A 20,822-nucleotide genomic window follows, 5' to 3' on the forward strand; every position below is an offset into this window, starting at 1 on the left:
TAGTATGTAACACACGAAGAGAAAGTGACATAGCTAATGCTTAATTAGATGCTCCAATACACCTTCACTTTATATCCGTATGGATTTTATTGAAGCAATCTATATAGATGTGATTAGTTTAGTTTTATTTCTTTATAAGATTGCAAGTACTTAACGGGCAAGCAGTCCGTCTCATAAAAGTGATTGATACCGTGCATGGATATTTAGCATTCGCATGGATTGTAAGCAATTCGATATAGTACAGAGGTTCTACACGAAGCCGATCACAGATGTGTTGTGACATCTAAGGAATAAATTAGTCGCCTCACATGAAAGTCAGTCGACATTCAGATCCTTCCACCGACACGCTAGAACTGCTTCAAGCAACGTATACTTGTGGCCGGGAATCCTCTCCGTCTAAACATACTAGTTATACTGCCAATATTTATGTTACCAAAGCTAAATGAAGACATTAATTAATTGCGTTAAAGTTTCGTGTTAAGAGTAAAGCACATAAAATCGCTAATCGACGAAACACTGTGGAAATTTTTTATCGGTGTAGGAAATTACATCATATGTTTGTTTGATGCTGAACATTAAGAAAAAATTGTATACTTATTCTTAGACCTACCTACATCATATTTGTATAGAATGCGTTATAAATATGTATCTTGTGTTAAAATAAAATATACACTCACTTCTTAATAAATACGTGTACCCTAAACATGCTAACAAATGTTAAACGGTTTCATTTTACACAAATTTAAAACTTTTTACGATTTCTCGATTAACACTGTTTAGATCTATATACATACGGTATATCTGCATTGTAAAAACTTACCATTGCTCCAAGAAAACAGTAATTCCTGGCGTTTTTCATTGTATTCGTTGCGTCGCGGACGCGGCCGCGATTTCCTCTGACTCATACTTATTCGTATCACATAATATTACAAATACAAGTGTTTCTTCAAAAATACATAATTTAAGGTTAACTTCGGTAAACAAACAATTTTTCAGACACCAAATATGTCTACGTGCACGGTGTAATGGCTGCCACAATAATCATTCATTATAATCTAGATAGCAGATAATATAAAGAACGTCATTAAATCGATATTGAAAATCATTTTATACTCGAAACGGCACAGGATATCGACAGTCTAGACGACTCAACATATTTATTCAACAGTGAAGTTAGTCACACTTCAAATACATATGTACTAATAGTTCATTTACACCTATTTTGAAATCGTGCATAGCAATGCATTTTATCCAATTACCTCTTAATGAAAAAGTAAATAAATTTGATGAAAAAGTAATTAAAATGATAGTTTACAATTTTACATAATATTCCTTGCTATTTATAGCTATCTATTTTTTTGGGCTTTACACTAGGATTTAAAAAAATAAACAACTAATGAAACCATCTGTGGATTACGCGTAACACCGAAGAAAAGTAATTTAATTGCTGCAAACTGTATCATAGACTAGTATAATAGAACTTGAATTTGCTTCGCGTGGTAAGTTATGATTTTTTTATAATTCTATTTAATGCACCTCAAACAAACTGGGTTATTTCCTTGTATCGCTTTGCTAACTTTTGAATAACTAACACGTCCGTATCAAAAAAATCAATCGCAATTAAATCCACGCCAAAAATATCTTAATCCTGCAAATCCTAAAAATATAATGCCATAATCGTGCGTGATAATTGTTGCCCATTTCATCGAGCCCTGTAAATAGAAGCGAAGCGAGGCCACACGCACAGTTCAGCTGTGGGGGCGGGCACGGTCGACGCACTCGTTCAAACAACCAATAAAAATAAGGATGTCGTCAATATGTTGGCATCGGTATCATAGCGGGGTCACCTCCGTCCTGGGCTGTCCCGCTACTATCATCTGACGTAACTGCGTACGACCTTGGAAGTACTGTCAATGAGGGCCCTCGTTATCAACAAAGCAAATATTGTAGTAAGCTATTTTAATTGACTTAGCGTCTATAAATTACTGCTATTATTCCACTATCTAAATAGGCTACGCTTCTGGCATGTGGCACTAGTTATACACATACATTTTAGAGATACAAACGGCAAAGGTTGACGCAAATGTGAATGTACAATTCAAACACAAGTATTAATATTAAAGCTAGTGTGAATGAAGAATACATAGGTAAAAAAGGATGAATGGTAATACACGAGCCATGGTTCGTAAAGTAAATTACTATCCACTCATTACGTAGCCGGTGCAAAAAGCCAACGTTCAATTTTTATGTAATACAGTTAATCATATAACGGTTACGTTGTAATAGCTCGCACAAAGGGAGAATGTTTTTATGAGATAAAAATCATACTTTGTGAGAAGAGAGAGACCAATAAGATGTTATGTTGATATAAAAAATAAACGATTGGGACATAAAACGGCACAAATGAGATTGTTATGGTCATGCCAATCATGATTACACTATCAGAAGGTGGTACCTTTCATTTCTTTTTCTTGAATACGAATTGGTTTGATGACTCAGGCCGTTGCTTGTTGGGCAATGGTCATAAGACACCCACATCGAATAATATGTAAATCGAATGAACTATACTGTGAATAGCCGTCACCAAGCAATAATACAGACCGAATCTAATTTACAATTCAATTGCAAAATATTCACTGTCAAAGCATATTTCGTTGAGGACTCGACATCCTATTTGTTCAGATATTTATTTTCTTAACAACAATATTTTGAAACTTTTCATTTTTCACAACAAAGATGTCTAGAGTGGCGCCGACGGTTTATGTTAACGGTGAAAAAGAACTAGTGTGGAGTGACTCCGATAGGCTCGGTGTCGGCGAGCTCCCGGCGCTAAACTGGAGGTGCGCGCGCGCCGCCCGCCCGCCCAGAATAGCAACTGGCAGTTGGCCAATCACAAGACTTTATGGTGCCCCTTTCATTCATAAGCCCTACGCTCGAAGTTCTGTTGTGTGTAAGCCTTGCATGCAACAAAGTTACAAATAAATATTTACTGTACACAAACAAAGTGCAACAAAAATATTGACAGTACATGTAACTTCATGTTTCCCACTTAGCCGTTCAAAAACTGTTTATAAAGGGATAAACTTTATTATTATTTTAATGAACCATTTATTGCTTCATTACAAAATTCCGGAAACAGAAATCAGAAGAATTCGATTTATTTATTTATTTTTAATTTAAAGTGAGATTTTTTCGCTGGGCGAACACATCATCCCGGAGAAACAGACTATTAAGTAATTCATCTCATAACATTGTATGTATATATAATACGAGTATTTACATTAAAAAGATTTTAAATTGCGCACATACGGAGTTTCTTTCGCCACTTCCTCTCCATAACGAACCACCTTCCAAAGCGGTAGTATTTTTTTGATGTTCGAAAAAAAATCAATATGAATCAATTTTGAATAAACGAAATTTGAATTTTATTTCGATGATACTCAAACGTTGCTTAACTTGAATGTTAAACTTCAATTACCTTTCCGAGCCCAAACTACTCGGCTACCACTACTTACAGCAAACCTTTGTAGTGTAAAGACTTCCAATACTTAAAAAATATGTTTCAATCAAATCTAAACTTCAACTTACCTCCCTCGATACATTCATCTGCTATTATTTTTGACCACAAAATATAACAGATGTGAGAAACATTTTTCAGCTATTCATAGTTTCAGAAGATATTTTATTTAGGTCACAACTATCAATAGTCGGAATGAAAACAAATGAGTGCGGTAGTAGGTATTACTCGACGTTGCTCTGCTTTAAATGTAATGGTGTCGTGGTACGAGAACCATAATTATCTGTTATTTTCACCAAAACCATGGCTGCTGTCACTTCTTGCCTTCCGAAAAAAAATCATAAAAAATATCTGATCGTTCTTAAATTTTATTGCGAACAAATATTATATAATAGCAAACGTTATTACTTGAGAAAATTATTATTAGAAGTATTATAAATATAATTTCATCGGATTTAAAACCCACTTCTACACAACTCAACCCTTTACGTCCAGGGGGATAGAGGAACCCTTTTGCGCTCCACACATGAAAACCCCTCAGACTCGGCAACATGATTGTGAGATTTGGTATTGTGTTTCGATAACTGACTCATTCACTTTATTTATTTTTACTTGAAAATATGTACTTTTTTATAATAATATTATATGTATCTACATATTTGTCCCTTTAAATGATGTTTATCGTCTTGACGACAGTACAACAATAGGGCTGATCGCCCATTAGCTGCTATCACTTGAGTAAATTATAACTTAGTGAATAAGCAGTGTTTACCGCGACTGTCCGGCGACTATTAAGTAGCTTATGCATACAAACTATGAGTTGCTGCCTTAAACGAATGTTCAGTAGCTTTAACGCAAAAGATATTGATTTGAAGATTTTAAGGTGGTAGAACCCATTGTGGTTCGACTCTGGCGGCAACACCGCCACACCTATTTCTGCTTCATAACAGCAGTGTTAAACGCTGCTGTGTTCTGGTTTGAAGGGTGTGGTAAGGGAGACATAATTTTTCCGAGGCGTTCCAACTTAGTCCCCAGGAATAGCGACGCATCTGTAGCCGACCTCAGGTAGGAATATCTAACCCTATCTGGGGTTGATTACAGATGTCCATGAGCACGAGCCACATACCATCAGGTGGACTTCATGCTCTGCTACTCCTATATGTATTATAAAAAAGATATCTTTAGGAACTATGGTTCAAGCGACAGTAGCCAATGGGTGGTCAGCCTTTTTTTCTTTTTGTTGACGAGGGGGAAATCTTCAAAAGGTACCCTATGCCGCGGTATGGGCGGTCAGCCTAATAATAATTTATGTTTTAAAGTTTACGCGCTGATATCATTTGACATTCGCCCCAATCAGCGGCTTATGTTTTTATCATATTTAGTTATATATCTCCAATCCATATCTACTAACGAGGTAGTTCAAGGTTATATCTACGCGCTTATAAAGTGACCATAGTTCGAATGCGGCAGCACCACCTGGTTTCTTATTACTACCTCAAAGCGAGGAAAGGCGAAATTCTCACGTAAAGCGTTCCAATTTAATCCTTGACTTAGAGAAGTTGGTCTGCTTTATGCCTGTAGGACAGCACGTTTGCCATGACTGCATCATTGCCGTTTGCCATTTGTATATTTTTATTTAGTATTAAAACCTTAATCTTGTTTATGATACTCGTATGAGATGGTAGATTCATAAATATCAAAAATATATTTTCTTTTCGGATTTACAAGTTATTAATAAATTAAAAATCAGTGAATAACAGATAACTGGAAAGTCTATAAGGAAAGCCAAAATCAACAGAACTAGTCAAAGCAACTCAATAAGGAAACAACGCGCTTCATAAGAACTGACTCATAAGTCATGAAAAGTCACGCGCCTGCTCGGCTAAGTCGTCTATTAAAATAATTCATACAATCAATTGAATAATATTAAATATTTTTATATTATGGTGGCATAAATAAGTATGACGAAACGTCAAACGATCTTTAGTTCACCTAACGTTAAATGGCCATTGCCGCTCATGAGGATATCTGACCATAAAGAACAGACTCGACCTGAAACCGATCACAGATGTGGTGCCAGTACAAAAGGCCAAGATGGTCTCCTCATATGTCATAGTACCATACAAATATGTTTTAAAATCAATCGTATTTTTCACCCATCACCGATTTATCACCGATCGTATAAGACATCTCAATGACTCAATGTACATAAGCTTGTTTTTGTGTATCCATGGCGTCCGCGTTATTTATTTACTCTCCGGTAAAGATTTGTAGAGACACAGATTAATAGCTAACTAGTTTATCGGAATTTGAAACTCTCGAAGCAGCGACAAGGTTTAACTTCTGTTACTTAATTATAACCTGAATAGTTAAGAGCACGGAAACGAAATTGCCACTGGCGCCATTTGCGGTTATCCCTGTCGTCCATCCATTCAGGAACCAATAGTACTAGAAATCACTACACCCATAGTCCCACACTAGGATTTTTCGTATATCATGGGTGCAATGAACAAACAAATGACAAACGAAATACACAAACACCAAGTCTCAGAACAGATATCTAAATTCATCTTTCAGATATCTGTCTAGCCGGGGATGAACCCGGAACCCGCTGCGTTTGGGCCGGTATGGCGACCGCTCCACTCCTTTGATATATCTAACTCTATAGCAATGATAGGTGAATGGTATGAACTTCGGCCTATCACGCTGGGCCTGTGGTCCAAATTCCACGCAGACAATTCCGATTTCTCGTAGTCATATCGTCATTAGTAACTACTTGATTAGCGTATTTAAAGATCAAAGGTGGTAGAACCCTTTGTGGTTCGACTCCGGCGGCACCACCGCCACACCTATTTCTACCTAATAACATCAGTGTTAAGCGCTGCTGTGTTCCGGTTTGAAAAGTGTGGTAAGGGAGACAGACTTTTCCGAGGCGTTCCAGCTTAATCCTCAGGGGTAGCGGCGCATCTGTGGCCGACCTCAGGTAGGAATATCTAATCCTATCTGGGGTTGATTACAGATGTCCATGGGCGGCAGTAGCCACTTACCATCAGTCGGACTGCATGCTCGTCTGCTACTCTTATATTATAAAAAAAAAAATCTATGAAAAGACCCACGCCCAGCAGTGGGACAGTAATAGTATGATAACGATAGCTCCGGTTGGCTATGCGTAATTCTCCACTTACTCTAAAATTTCCGTCATCCGTTACGTTGACACGAAATTAGAGAACTTCATTAAAGTCAGACAAGTTTAAATGACGTTTATTATGGTGAACTACATTGTTCCATCGCAGCATTCGTGAAGTGTATGTATACATACATACACTGGCGTTATCAAAACTGGTACGTACAAAACAACTTGCTGTACTGACTTTCACTTGTTTTGAGTAACAGGCACAGCCACATAGCCGCATATATTTATCGAACAAGTGCACATTGTGATTAAAATAAAACACCTTTGTGATTTGTAACATAATCGAGATTCAAGAGAAATGAATCAGCGAATCGATGTGTTGTTACATACTATAATATCCTGTGTGTAATTTAGATTAGTAAGCTATTCTTTTGTTTAAGTATTTAATATTTATTGTACAGATAGAACTTTTATTTTAATAATATGGCTAGCGGATCACTTCTCTTTATACCTTTTCATCACACATAACAGGTGCTTTCAATAATATTTCCCAACTAAATAAATATAATTTATTACAATGTAAATTTAAATGTACGTTTAAAAAATATGCTGATATATGCATGTTCTATTGCTCATATGCTATATAACTATCGGCAACAGTAGAAACAAATATCAATACATATATCATAGGCAGCTTTGGAGGAGAGCTATATTTTGTAGTTCCATTACAATACACAATATCATTTCATAATGTTCCTGGAACGACTTATGATTCAAATACTCTTACGAAATTACTTACAAGCTAAGCCCTCAGCAGCATCATCACATTTTTAATTACATCTCTACTAACTATATAACTCAAGTGTGGTCCAATAAAACGAGACAATAGACGCCTGCGTCTTACGCTTACACGCGAATGTCTCCAAATAGGAGTATATTAGATTATTATGACTCACCGGTTAATGTGGCGACGTGTCGTGTTGCGCGCGGAGCTAGCGAGGGCGCGCGAGCGGCATCCTGGAGGGCCGCCAGTTTGACGAGGTGCCCTGCAATAGGTGCCACACCTTAATAAACCCGTATCATTATACACTTAACATAACGTGACTAAAATGCAATAAACAATCCATATCCGTAATAAACGTTAGTAGATTTACACATGATGTGTCCATTTATTTGTTGTTTATTTTAATGCATAGCTATATATAGAAATCTAAATAAAAAAAAAACGTTTTAAAGCTATGTGAAGTCTACCAATAAGTAATTGGCCAGCGCGGTGGGCTATGGCCTAATCCTACTAATTCTGAGAGGAGACCCGTGCCCAGCAGTGGGACGGGAATGGGTTGGTGATGATGATAATTATATTCCTTAATTGCATTGCAAGTTACTTTAGGCAATTATGAGTAAGATAGACTAAACCAGAAATGTACATCACACATTACCTAAATTTATTATTATCGTTATGAAAACTACATTGATAGCTTATGTTTACTATTCAAGATGTAAAATTTCAAGATACTAAATGATAAATATTCTATTGAGTAAGTTAAACCAACCAAGTTAATGTTATAAGAAAAAAGTGTTTCCTTCAATAAGCATTATCTTTAATTGTATGTATACTAAACTTGTTACACTCCAATGACTCAATGATAATCTCATAATACTCTTTGTATGTTACATGTTTAAAATTTTCACTTTATAATAAAAAGCAAAGAATGATTAATCAAACATAAGTAAAAGAATAAACATTTTTGAAATTTTAGGCAATAATCTACTCTTTGCTTGTCAGCAATCTATTATTGTCTCGCTGCTGGACATCCACTCTAAGAGTGAGATGGGTTATAGGCCATTGTCCACTTCACACAGATGTTTGAACTATTTTAAACAATTTTCAGGCTCGTAGGTTACCCTATGTGGGTTTCCTTGACTTTATGCAAGTGATAATATCTAATACACACATGACCTTTGAAAAATCTGATGTATATGCCTGGTATTCAAAACTCAGACCCAACAAATGAGGCCACATTTCAACCACTGATTAACTTTTTTTGCAATATACTGTGTTAATATATGAAATTTACTCCTGGGTTATATTGCACAATCAATTTACCAGTTTACATGAATATAAATAAAGAGTTCTTAAACCCCAGCTAGAAACTATATTTGCATAGAGCTGACATGCCTTGGCTCTTATATAACCACAGTTAAGACAGTTAATGTCAGCCTTGTTCTGTAAATAGTAAATGTAAAACATTTACTTCTTTCTGACATCACAATTACATCTTTCTTAACATGGAGAAATTTTACTGCAATTAAAATGAAGCAATAAGAAAAACTATGGTATGCGCGGTGGACTATGGCCTAATCCTTCTCATTCTGAGAGGAGACCCGTGCCCAACAGTGGGACAGTAATGGGTTGATGATGATGATGATGATGAATAAGAAAAATGTTTCCTGTAAAAAAATTAACCAATCAAAAAATGTTCAGCTATAAATATTGTACTCAGTATTTATTGGACAAGTTAAATATATTTTTGTTTTCTTTGTTATAAATAATTAAATTAAATATGTTAATAAAGGTTACATGCCACAAGCATGTAGGATGGATGAATGATTGTAATTTGTATTTTGATTTTACATTTTTATACCAAATTTTCAGAGATCTTGCTAAGGACATGAATTAACTTATATGCTTAGATATACATGCACTTCTACTTGCAATAACATGTGGAAATTATTACATGAAAGCATCTAAGTCCGGCTTAAAAGACACCACCCTAACACCTATTTGTGCTTAAGAACAACAGTGATAAGTTGCTCTGTTTTGGTTTAATTGCTGGGGTAAGGAAGAAACACTTTTAGGTCACAACCTTACATAGCCATAGTCAGGTAAGACTTAACTCTCGTCTGAACTTGATTATTATAGTCAGTTGGTGGCAGTTAGCCTCTCCATCATGTAGGCATCATGTAGGCATTGTTTACATCATGCTTTTGCTACTTGTATAACTTAAAGAAAATAAAGTTACTGCACATGTAAAGTACTTACAGTCTGATTTAACGGATTCCTGTCTGGGAGTCCATAGATGTGTCCCACTGGAAAGAGATTGAAAGTGTTACTATAAATAACACTAATTTACTATAAAATACTATTTAGTTTTTTGCTTTATTCTTCATAAGCTATACATAACAATTTAAATATATTCTATGTGGAATTATGTGTAATTGAGTGAAGCAGTATTAGAAGTAAATAATATAATTTTGGATATAGGATTAAATAGCAAAAATCACTTGAAGAAATGCCAATGGGATAAATTCTTGAGAGTAAAATTGTTTTAAAACCCTGATGTTAATTGCATTTCACCCTGCAAGGATTGAACTAAACGAAGGCAGACAAAGGGTTACATAAACAATGCAATGAGGAAAGTGCATTTAAGATAAGTTGATTTTTAAAATCATAAACTTGAAATCCTAAATAACCTGAGATTAATTTGTTTATAATAAAGGTGCAACATAAACAAAATTGTTAACACTATGATAAGATATGCATTTCTTAAGCAAAACCTAAAAATTAGTTACTTCGATGCTCAGAAAAATCTTGCGAAATAATGAATGAAAGAAGTTCAAATATTGCGAATTCCGATAGAACAACTAATAGCACATTAATAAAAATCAATATAAGTAAAGCATGCTTTAAGAAAACAAAACTATACTTACAATCATATTTATACCATTGCTAGCACTTTGAACTGTGACCTTGCCCAAATACAACCATCTTAGTATGTAACCACGACCCCAAAATCTATAACCGTTTGCAAATTTTAATGTAAAGCCAACAAAATAAACGCCACTATTATATGAAATGCATCTGGTGTGCACCATAGATATTATATTAAGGTCATTTTCTCGTTTACAAATCTCATTGATAGACTAGAAAGACGAATTAACTGACTGACTTATCTGACTGACTGAAAACATAAATGTGACACAGACATAAAATCAACCAGTTATACAAATACAGATTATACAAATTTCACAAACTGCAACAAATAAGCGCGCATGCACAGTGCAAATGGTATACACATAAAACACCTTTTTAATTAATTTTAATCCTTATCCTTATCCTTTCCTTACTAATATTATAAATCCGAAAGTAACTCTGTCTGTCTGTCTGTCTGTCTGGTTGTCTCTTCTTCACGCCTAAACCACTGAACCGATTTTAATGAAATTTTGTACAAAGATAGTTTGAGACCCGAGAAAGGACATAGGATAGGTTTTAACCCGGAAATCCCACGGAAAATAGGGATGGCGATCTAAGATCGATTAATCGGAGAATCGATCTTTTGGACCCAAAACATCGATTATTTTAATCGATATTAGTAAGGATTGAATCGTAAACTATGCATTTGATCAAATGATGATCTTTAGCAAAGTTGAAGGTACGAATTTACAGTTTTATGTATGTTAGTATGTTATATTATTTTCTTTTAAACGCGGGCGAAGCCGCGGGAAAAAACTAGTACCATATAAAATTACATTAATCAGTGTCAGTTGTTAAAATGAATAAATAAAAAGAAATAAGAATATAATTATTATATGAAGTAAATACATAAAATATATAAGTCGCTAATATAAACACTTTAAAACTATATAAACGAAGTCAAATTAAAATTACTTACTATAAGTAACGTTTAGAGTAAGTAAGAAAGCCCCCATTACACAAAAAAATGCATGTAATAATGAGTTAATTGAATAATATTATCATGATCCTTCTTAAGTAGAGTTACACTTCTTAAGAAATTTTGATAATGAGTTATCAATCAGTCCATCTAGTTATAATATCTTCTTTGTTAAATCAACATAGGTTATGCGTTATGAAGTATTGCATAATATACTTCGTAACACATAATGTTTCATTGTGTTGGGTAGTAGAAGAAATTCGGAATCGGAAACTGCAACAAATAAAACTTTTATAAAATTATAATTCACGAAACAGGTTTAAAGGGAGAAATATTGATGTTACCTCCAATTATTTAATTTCTTATTGCTTACATTATCTTTAGCGAAATACTGAAGTGCTTTTACAATGTGCAAATAGAGTAGGTATTTAAATAACTTCACAGTGACTTATGATGGCATACTTACTCAAAAGTAAACAAAACTAATCTTCCATTACAAATCATAATTTCTTATATCTACATTTTCATCTTCTATTTACAGCTTACTAAAATCATATTTGTACTCATGTATAACAATAGAATTAAAGTAATTGTTTGACAGCAAATAATAATTATTATTAAAATTGCAAGACCTGTAATAATCGTAAAAAATTATATTCGCGGAATAGAAAATAAAATAAAATATTTATAAACAAACATAATTCATTTCCTACCTTCCACAACTAATAATACAAGTACTACACATAAAACTCCTAATAAAATTATCATCGCAAATGTCCAGGCTATGGTTCCAAGTATCAAAAAAAATGAAATTATTGAAGTTGTGATATTAGGTTTGTCTAACAAATAATTAATCAAATTCTTAGTGCCATTATTTATACCATCATTGCAGATTGTACTATTGTTTACTTTAGCAAATCCATATTCTGAAAAAATAACACAATCTTAAACGGAAATATTATTAATTGTATGTATTGATATTTAGCAAAATAAAAGTGTATTGTATATTGTCAGTACAATCGACAGGCAATAAAATAAATTCTAGCGTTTTTTCTATTACATACCCCACGATTTCTTGACAGAAATAACAAACGCATTTCTGTAATTGATTTCCATATTTTCAATTTCATACGTTATAATAACATTCAAACCGTTGAATGAGCACGAGAAACTTAAATGATCTGTACATAGATGATACACTTAATAGATCTGTAAATGGAGAAAATCAAATATTTTTCAAGTACCTACCTCAATTAAAAATAGTAACTATACCCTCAAAAGAGCAACAAACTATAAAGTGTCAGTAAAGATTTTGGTATCTATTGTAAAGCAATAGATTTTTATCTAGAATATTTCTAGGTATGTTCTTAACAAGAAAAGTTGACTAAAAATATATAGTAAAAAAGATAATGAAATTAATAAAAAGTAATAAAAGATACAAATGACCACACCTTATTAATGGAAGTGATGTCATCTAGTTGAAGGCTATTTAGGATAAGATTAAATGGAAGTTATATATAGTTTTATTGGATAATAATAAGATTATATACAATATTTGAAACAATGAAATTAAATACTAATTAAACTAAAAAAAAAATAATCAAATTATATACTAATAGAAACTTATTTACAAAATGTACATATATACAAAAACGAAATACAAAAATATAAAAACATAAAAACTACCATAAAAAATGATCACCATCGCTGTCCTTGGGCAAGGTACCCAAGATGCTGGCAGCATTTCCTCTTTGAATTGCTATAGCAATTCGTTGAGCGAAATGCGTGCCAGCTCCTGGATCTCCAGAGACGTCGACCAATCGTGTTGACAGTTGTTTATACAACTGCCAAGCATCCGGGCCCCATGGACCTAAAGTTTCAACACCAAACGCCACAAATATGTAGTTATTACAAAAACTAACATATTTATGACGCTTGGCGTTTTCAGCAGCAGTAGCCGCCGCCCCCGCGCCAGATGATGACGCCTGGAGGTGAGAAGGAGCCAGTGTGTCGACACACGTAGCGTCCCACACCAACATCCTTCCCCCCTTCCAGGGTATTAACGTCATACCGTCAGGCCGCTTGCCATCGTCACGTGCGAGACCATTCGGCTCTAAGCAAGCCGGCACATTGACGGTGACAAAAGCCCGACGAATGACGTCATTGATGGTGGCGTGGCGCGATAAGCGACCAGCACTGCGCTGACAAGAAAGTCCATGGTGTCCAAATACATCGACGTCTGCACCGCAATGACAGCGATGGTGCTCAACTGTCTTTACACCCAGACGCAAACGAGTACAAACTGATAGAGTTAGATTGTCTAAAAGTGTACCTATATTTCCCGAAGGATATGCCTGTAGCCAAAACCCCGACTCCCGCTCTGCTACTGCAAGGAGACGAGCCCTCTCTGCAATATCATGTGCAGAATCAAGAAGCTGATTTCGCACAAGTATGCAGAGGGGTTCGTCCCAAAATTTTTGTAAATTTAAATGTACCGGAAATTTTAGATTTGGTCCAGCCTGTAACCAAGCATCTTTAGCTTCATCCATAAAAGTAATCTGAGGTTCCTCAAAAATTTTAGACAATACATCCGAAGTTAAATTTTGTGTTTTATGGACTGAAGATAAAAATGCTGGTAGCGCAACACTCGAAATTTTACGTATACCCAAGCCTCCATGCCTAACGGGTAATGAAGCCTGGGTCCAAGCGCGTTCATTCATATGACAATTTAGAACAGTCGAAAGAGTTTTCATGATGATGTCATCCAATTTTAAACAAAGTTCATTAAATTTCCAAAGGGGTGTACTTCTCAAAAGATATGTTAATTTAGGGACAAATAAACAAAATCGAATAATGAAAAGAGCCATGTGTGAATTAATTTTAAGTAAACGATCTGAAGTTTCATTAAAATTATGAATATTGTTTTCGATAAAAGATGGAATTGATTCTGGGAATATCGGTGAGCCCAGGAGGTGTAAAGAATGTTTATCTGAAATTTTGATATTAGGAGCCAAAGTTTTAAATCGTTCAATAATACTATTTTTTTCATTTTCATTTTTGGAATTTGAAACAAAAAGTTCACATTTTGAAAAATTTACTTCAAGACCAATATTGCTAAATTTATCCATAATTTTGTGAAAATCTGTAAAAACTGTTTCTGTGTCACCTCCTAGAGAGCCGTCATCCAAATACCATACGTTAAATTTTGAATTTAAATTTGATACAATGGGATGAATAGCCAAACTGAAAATTGCTGGACCAAGTGGATCACCTTGCTGGCAACCTACTGATGAATTTAATAAATGATGTTTGTATACTAACTTTGACGGAGTACCATAACACTGCCAAAGAAAAGGATAAATTGATGGAGTAACTTGTTTTACTTGATCCAGTAAGGTGATCCTGTCAACTGAATTAAAAGCGTTTTTTATATCCAACTTCAAAAACACGTCTCCTCTCTCTTTCATTAATAAAGTTCTAGCTGCGTGGACTGCAGCCTCACATCCACCCTGGCTTCCAAAACCTAACTGGACAGGGGATAACTTTTCAGATATATCAGGTTTAATAACATTGCAGCATATTTTGGAAGCCAGGCGACGCAAGGTGCAACCCACAGCTATTGGTCTGATACCACCGTCTTTTTTTTTTAATGCACATATATTTGCGCCATAAAGAATGTGGGTTACATCGGAGGTAACCTTACCAGCTAACATTATGTTTATTAGCTGCGTTATACTATTTAACAGTACCTGACCTGCATCTCCAACATGACCGCCTACAAGATCTTTTAGATGTTGCGGTGTTAATCCATCAAGGCCACCTGCGGAACCATTTTTGAAACACATTACAGCAGCTAATACCTGTTTTGGTGTAATTTGTAGTGGATCATCTTCAATATTAAGAAATTCAGGGGAGCCGTGAATTGAAGCTGGTGGATGTTTTTCCAAAAGGGCCGAAAGAGTAGCAGGGGAATCGGGAGCAATAACATCATTAGAAAAAAGGATAGTTGCAGCTCCTTTTAAATCTCCATCAGTTACTTTTTGTTCAACTTTTTTAAAAATATTACTGTTCTTGTGGGAAGTTTTGGATTTAATTATGATGTCATTGTATTTTATTAAACTGGTGCAATTAGTTTTTATTATTTGTGTGAGGGAGCTGCGACTATCCTTTTTTGCATGTAAAACAACATATGGAAATGTCAATAATTGTTCCCAGCTTTGTAAATCGTTTTTATTTACTACATCTTTTATTATTGTATTAAGGGTGGTTGCAACAGTGACTCGTGAACCCCTAGGAATGCGCTTAACCACTGGTATTGAACCTTTGAGGCGCCCGAGAGTTTTAACGAAATCACTGGAAGTATCAGTCTGTGTGATTTCTGTGGATTCGACGTGTTCGACATTTTTATGAGCTTTCCCAAAATGTACCCTTAAGCCCCGATTACCTTTGAAGTAGCGTGGCTGAGAACATAACTGACATTTCAATAAGTTTCCACATTGTGAGTTATTATATTGGCTACAGGTGTTTGCGTCTGACGAAGACGAAATAGAAATATTTTGCATATAAAAAGACTTAATTATAATATACAAAAAACAATAAATATATATAAAATAGCACCTTTTAAATTAATTCATACTAAATTAAATCATATTTATAACTAAAATAAATTATTTCTCTGACAAAACTTCAACAACAAAGTTGCTTAGTAACGATTACATAATATTACAACTGATTGGCAGGATGACGGAGAAGCGTAGCTATTGGTTTTCAAGATGTATTTTATACTTTGTTGATTGGCTAGTTAACAGACAAGAATCTCGGCTATTGGCTTCCAAGAAGCATTGTTGCTTGGTAACAAGTGGCGTCCAAAGGCGTCCTTAGCTACGTTTTGACAGGTTGCATTGTTATTAATATTTTTACAATTTTATTTTTCACTAGAACCGAGCACGTCCTGATTCTACCCACAACTGTGTGGATGACTCACTGGTTGTTAAAATGAATTAACACCTTTTTTAGGGCTTAAAACACGATAAAACACATTAAATTATTTTAATCAATGTAGACTTGACAACACAGTCAAGATTAAGTTAAGATTAAATTGTTTATAATATTTAAAAAATTAGAGCTTTAATTTAATTCCTCAATCAAATGATTATTTTTAATATTAAAGTAATAAAAATATGTTAAATATTTATAAACATATATTTTTTAAGTTATCTCGATAATCTAGCAACATTACGATCGCCAGTAGCGCCTCTGCCACACGCACAGAAAAGTTTGTCGGGCTTCGCTGATAACTTGGTCGCAATATAACTCTTTGGCTGTATACCGATATTTTGTCTTGACGTCACTGTCATATAATTTGTATCATTTGTCGTTTATTGTCTACGATTTTCTAGGGTTGAACATGAAAATCGATTCTTGTATATTTGAAATTAAATTTCTTAAAACCATAACTGACAATCTATAATTGATAAGTGAAGAAGAATAATTGAGAATAGAACTTTAGGGAGCGTTACGTAAGGAAACAGCGTTGAACGAAAATGGAGTAAAAAGAACAACGTTTGTACGTTGTTAAATTATTAATATACTCTCTTGCCCCAATTCTGAAAGTTATAATAAATGATTTTATTACCTATAATGGTTCTATCAATAATGTAACTGAGTAATTTAGTATACACTAGATGATCTAGCTTTTACAAAATCGTTTTCTTAATAAAATTATAACAATACCTTAGATCAATATAACAGTAAAAAACTGGTTGTAGAGTAAAAACACAAAACAACGTTATAATATTTAAATTACGAAAATCTATTTATGAATATTATTTTATTTATTTTATATTTATTTTTGTATATATTCCTAATAGGCAACCTGACAAAGGTTGCCCATTGCAGGCCTAATCTCGATAATTTTAAATGAGAAATCGATACAATAATCGAATAAAATAAAAATAGTTTATTTATGCATCCATCCCTTTATCTTTTTTATTATGTTTGCGCGGGAATTGGAAATTTGGAACGGACGAAGGCGAACTAGTCAATCAGTCAAACTAACCTCTTGTTCTTAAGTTTTAAGTTAATTAAATACATTCACAATTATAAAATAAAATTCAGTGATTTAATATTATTTTTATTACAATAAAAAGTGAACACAAAATGGTGAGTTACCTAAAATCGCTCATAACAACATAACTTGTGAAAACCTAACATGATAGTACATTTTTTGTATTTTCAGGTAAATTATGATGAAAAGACACTATCGGATAAGTTACCTGTTTATTACGCAAGGTTCTTTCCACATAAAGAATTTTGTAGATGGCTTACTTGTGGCAACAGTCCTCAACCACTTGCAAACAGAGAATTGTCTTTTACTTTAGCCGACGATGTTTATATTCGTTTTCTTTCAATTAGCAATCGGCAAGAATTCCTAACATTGTTACAACAAAAAAAACCTTTTAAACTTGATATTGGAGCCGTGTATAACACAAAGTAAGGGTTCTATTTTGGTATTCTAGTGATATTAGCTGACAGTAACTCCACGCACTTATAGATTTCTAAATGTGAAGGAAGTTTTATAGTTGATGTTGTATATTTTTCTAGACAGTGAATTAAAATTAACGGTGAATTAAATTGAAATACTCTCTGATTGGTAGTTTAGATTTTATCCATGAGTATGAAGTTGTTCAGAGTGTATCTCTTTAGACTCAACTACTAATTCAATATGCAGCTTACATTAAATGAGAATATCATTAATTACAGGCCTTCAGTTGGACGTCACGATGCAGTTGTTCTTGCAAGGGAGCTAGTATTTGATATAGATCTGACTGATTATGATGAAGTAAGAACCTGTTGCCAAGAAGCTAAAGTATGTGACAAGTGCTGGAAGTTTATGGTTATAGCTTGTGAAATTCTACAAATAGCATTAAGAGGTATGACTTATTACATTTTTCAAAACATTGAAAGCAAAACACCACTGTTTAGTTTTAAGAGTATGCAGTCCACTTGATGGTAACTGATGACCTCTGCCCATGCACATTTGTAATCAAATCTATATAGAGGAGACCTAAAGTAAATTACAGATGTATTGCTACTTCTGAGGACTACGATTTCGCCTCATATTTAATCAGTTGGCATCTGCACCTTCCCAATGAAGCAGAACAAATAGATGTGTCAGTGGTAAAGGTGGTGGTGATCAGTAAAATTATTAATTATCAGTGTCAAAGTCGGTTAATCTCTATAGAAAATAGTAGTAAGTCTTATAATCAGAGACAAGTAAAAAATATTTTAGAAATTACAGTGACTTGAATTTTGTTTGTTTACTGCTAAAAAATAAGATTTGATAGATTTAATTGAAAAGTAAAATTATTTCCAGATGACTTTGGTTTTCAAAATATCTTATGGGTGTTCTCTGGCAGACGTGGTATACATTGTTGGGTGTCAGACTATGAAGCAAGAACGTTAGACAGTCCAGGGCGAGCAGCTGTTGCTGATTACTTGTGTTTGATAATGGGAGGTGATAATCTAACCAAAAAGGTTCATTTAAGAGATAAGAAATTACATTCCAGTATTGGGTAAGGTATAACTCATGTCTATCACAACTATATTAATAGTGAAAGAATAATATTTGTGTAGGTCGCAAGCGCAATTGAGGTACAAACTTCTGTTGTGAATAAGAATTTGATAGGTGACCGCTAGTGCCAAAGTTTTGTGTGCACTTGCACCCTTTGAAAGGCATGATAAGCTGCTGGTGCAAAAAATCAAAGAGCTAAGAAATACTGGCATATTTCTTTGATTTTTTGCTATCCATCTGGACCCATAGTTTTATGTAATTTTGATATCATTTTCCTGTAATTTGATAGAAAATATGTTTTGACACTAACAACATATTCTTACAGACGAGCCATTGGTATTATTGATAAATATTTCAATGAAGTTTTAGAGGATCAACAATTTATATCATCTTCAGATGGATTGAAAAAGTTTTTGAAAATGATACCAGAAGAAGCTCTAAGAAATCAAGTAGAAAAAGCATTGGAGAGAATGCCTGAGTCTTCTCTGGAAAGATGGGAGACATTTGTTGCTATCTATAACCAATTCTGCAAGGAAGTAAGTAAACTTGTCTTGTAACTTCTACGAGTATTAACCTTCATAATTTATATAACTTCAAACTTCGAACATAACTTTTATAACTTCACAAAGTAATATTATGAAATGTGTAGTTTTATTTGAAGGTAGTTTAGTGTAGTTTTATTAGAATTTAAATTTTTTTGTTGTAAATTTTGAATACTCAACATAAAGATATTTTTAAAGGTTCATATTCATGAAATGTTATTTTCAGAATGGTGTTATGAAATGGAAGTATTTAATAGAAGAGATAAAAATACAGTACTGCTATCCCAGGTTGGATGTTAATGTCACTAAAGGGTTCAATCACTTGTTGAAATCTCCATTCAGTATCCATCCAAAGACAGGAAAAGTCTCAATTGCATTCAAGCCTGATAATGCAAAAAATATAAAATTGGATGAAATACCCACAATTGATACATTACTCGACTATGACCCTGCAGACAAAAAGACAAGCGAAAAAAATCCCATGGAAACATCTGTCGCTATTTTCTATGATTTTGTATGTGCTTTGGAAAAAGCAGAGGCTTTAAGAAAAAGAAGTGAAGCTAGTAAGTAGATAAAAATACTTCCTCCTAGTAAAAGCCCCTTATGTTGTGATTTCTTTCATGGAATTATAATTGCAACCTTACCCTCTAATTACTCATTTCCATGAAAGATGTGAAAGTATTTCTTCATTGTTTTTATGTAACTTTTTTTTTTGTTATAATATCACATTGTATACGGCTACTGCTGCTCATGGACTGTAATCAGCCCCAAATATGATTAAAATGCCTAGATGAGGTCCACCACAAGTGCATTACTATTTGCTTCCTCTGTTCACTAAATTGAAACGCCTTAAAAGGTATTACTTTACCTCACCCTTGACATCAGAACATAGCACTTAACTACTGTTTCTAGGTAGAGAAATAGATTGGTGAGAAATGGACAGCGGCGGTTGATTAAGGATAAAATTTGATCTTTTGTGGTATTATTTTTGTTTCAAATGTAGTTGTCCTAAGAATTTTAATATCTATAAATATTTCTTTTGATTACAGGTAAATCATTGGATTTTTAGAATGGTTTCATTAAACAACAATGTTAAAAAATAAAGCTTTTATTTTCTTATAAAAAATATCTGGTCATTTAAAGGATCAGTGGTATTGCTATATTAACACAAGAGCATCTGGAAAATGGCATTTAAAGCTGGAACACTTGCTAGGTACATTTTAATATAAAGCAAACCATTCTTATGGTTATACTTCACTGCCTACCATTAGTACCATTGATATACTCGTATCAACATCACCAGTAAAGTGTGGTCAGGCTTAAATAAAAAAAAGATAAATATGGCCTTGTAGTACTGCTTTTAAGAGTGACAGAGCACTATATT

At 33.9% G+C, this 20,822-nt stretch overlaps 3 protein-coding genes and 1 long non-coding RNA gene across 5 annotated transcripts in view; 1 reads left to right on the forward strand and 3 right to left on the reverse strand.

Annotated features, from left to right (window-relative positions):
* The window catches only part of milt (trafficking kinesin-binding protein milt), a 52,317-nt gene extending 42,583 nt beyond the window's left edge, over positions 1 to 9,734 (reverse strand). Inside the window, exons 1-2 of one of the 2 annotated variants that reach the window (XM_073088175.1) lie at positions 9,694 to 9,734; positions 7,607 to 7,696 (exon numbers count right to left, since the gene is read on the reverse strand). Coding sequence is in view for 1 of the 2 variants with exons in the window: in XM_073088161.1 (XP_072944262.1) it covers positions 821 to 905 (85 nt within the window). In the remaining variant the exon portion in view is untranslated. Of the gene's footprint in view, positions 1 to 820; positions 973 to 7,606; positions 7,697 to 9,693 lie in introns of those variants that run through there. The other variant, XM_073088161.1, reaches the window with a different exon arrangement.
* A 1,549-nt stretch (positions 9,735 to 11,283) lies between these two features.
* Positions 11,284 to 12,651, reverse strand: LOC140753558 (uncharacterized). The gene is made up of 4 exons (XR_012103585.1): positions 12,388 to 12,651; positions 12,037 to 12,249; positions 11,790 to 11,955; positions 11,284 to 11,596 (listed from the first exon to the last, which is right to left on the reverse strand). It is a non-coding gene; the product is annotated as an uncharacterized LOC140753558 (long non-coding RNA).
* A 218-nt stretch (positions 12,652 to 12,869) lies between these two features.
* Positions 12,870 to 14,368, reverse strand: LOC140753564 (uncharacterized). Its single transcript, XM_073088261.1, has one exon. It carries the CDS (start codon positions 14,188 to 14,190, stop codon positions 13,006 to 13,008), a length of 1,185 nt encoding a protein of 394 aa, XP_072944362.1. The 5' UTR covers positions 14,191 to 14,368; the 3' UTR covers positions 12,870 to 13,005.
* A 2,896-nt stretch (positions 14,369 to 17,264) lies between these two features.
* On the forward strand, positions 17,265 to 20,651 carry DNApol-alpha50 (DNA primase small subunit). Its single transcript, XM_073087374.1, has 7 exons — positions 17,265 to 17,485; positions 17,562 to 17,815; positions 18,086 to 18,255; positions 18,699 to 18,897; positions 19,222 to 19,432; positions 19,665 to 20,001; positions 20,488 to 20,651. Exons 1-7 carry the CDS (start codon positions 17,483 to 17,485, stop codon positions 20,505 to 20,507), a joined length of 1,194 nt encoding a protein of 397 aa, XP_072943475.1. The 5' UTR covers positions 17,265 to 17,482; the 3' UTR covers positions 20,508 to 20,651.
* The last annotated feature ends 171 nt before the right edge of the window (positions 20,652 to 20,822 follow it).

This window comes from Epargyreus clarus, unplaced genomic scaffold (assembly GCF_041222505.1).
Source record: "Epargyreus clarus isolate Ecla_fem2 unplaced genomic scaffold, WU_Ecla_fem_2.2 ptg000026l, whole genome shotgun sequence".
NCBI classification, from domain to species: Eukaryota; Metazoa; Arthropoda; class Insecta; order Lepidoptera; family Hesperiidae; genus Epargyreus; species Epargyreus clarus.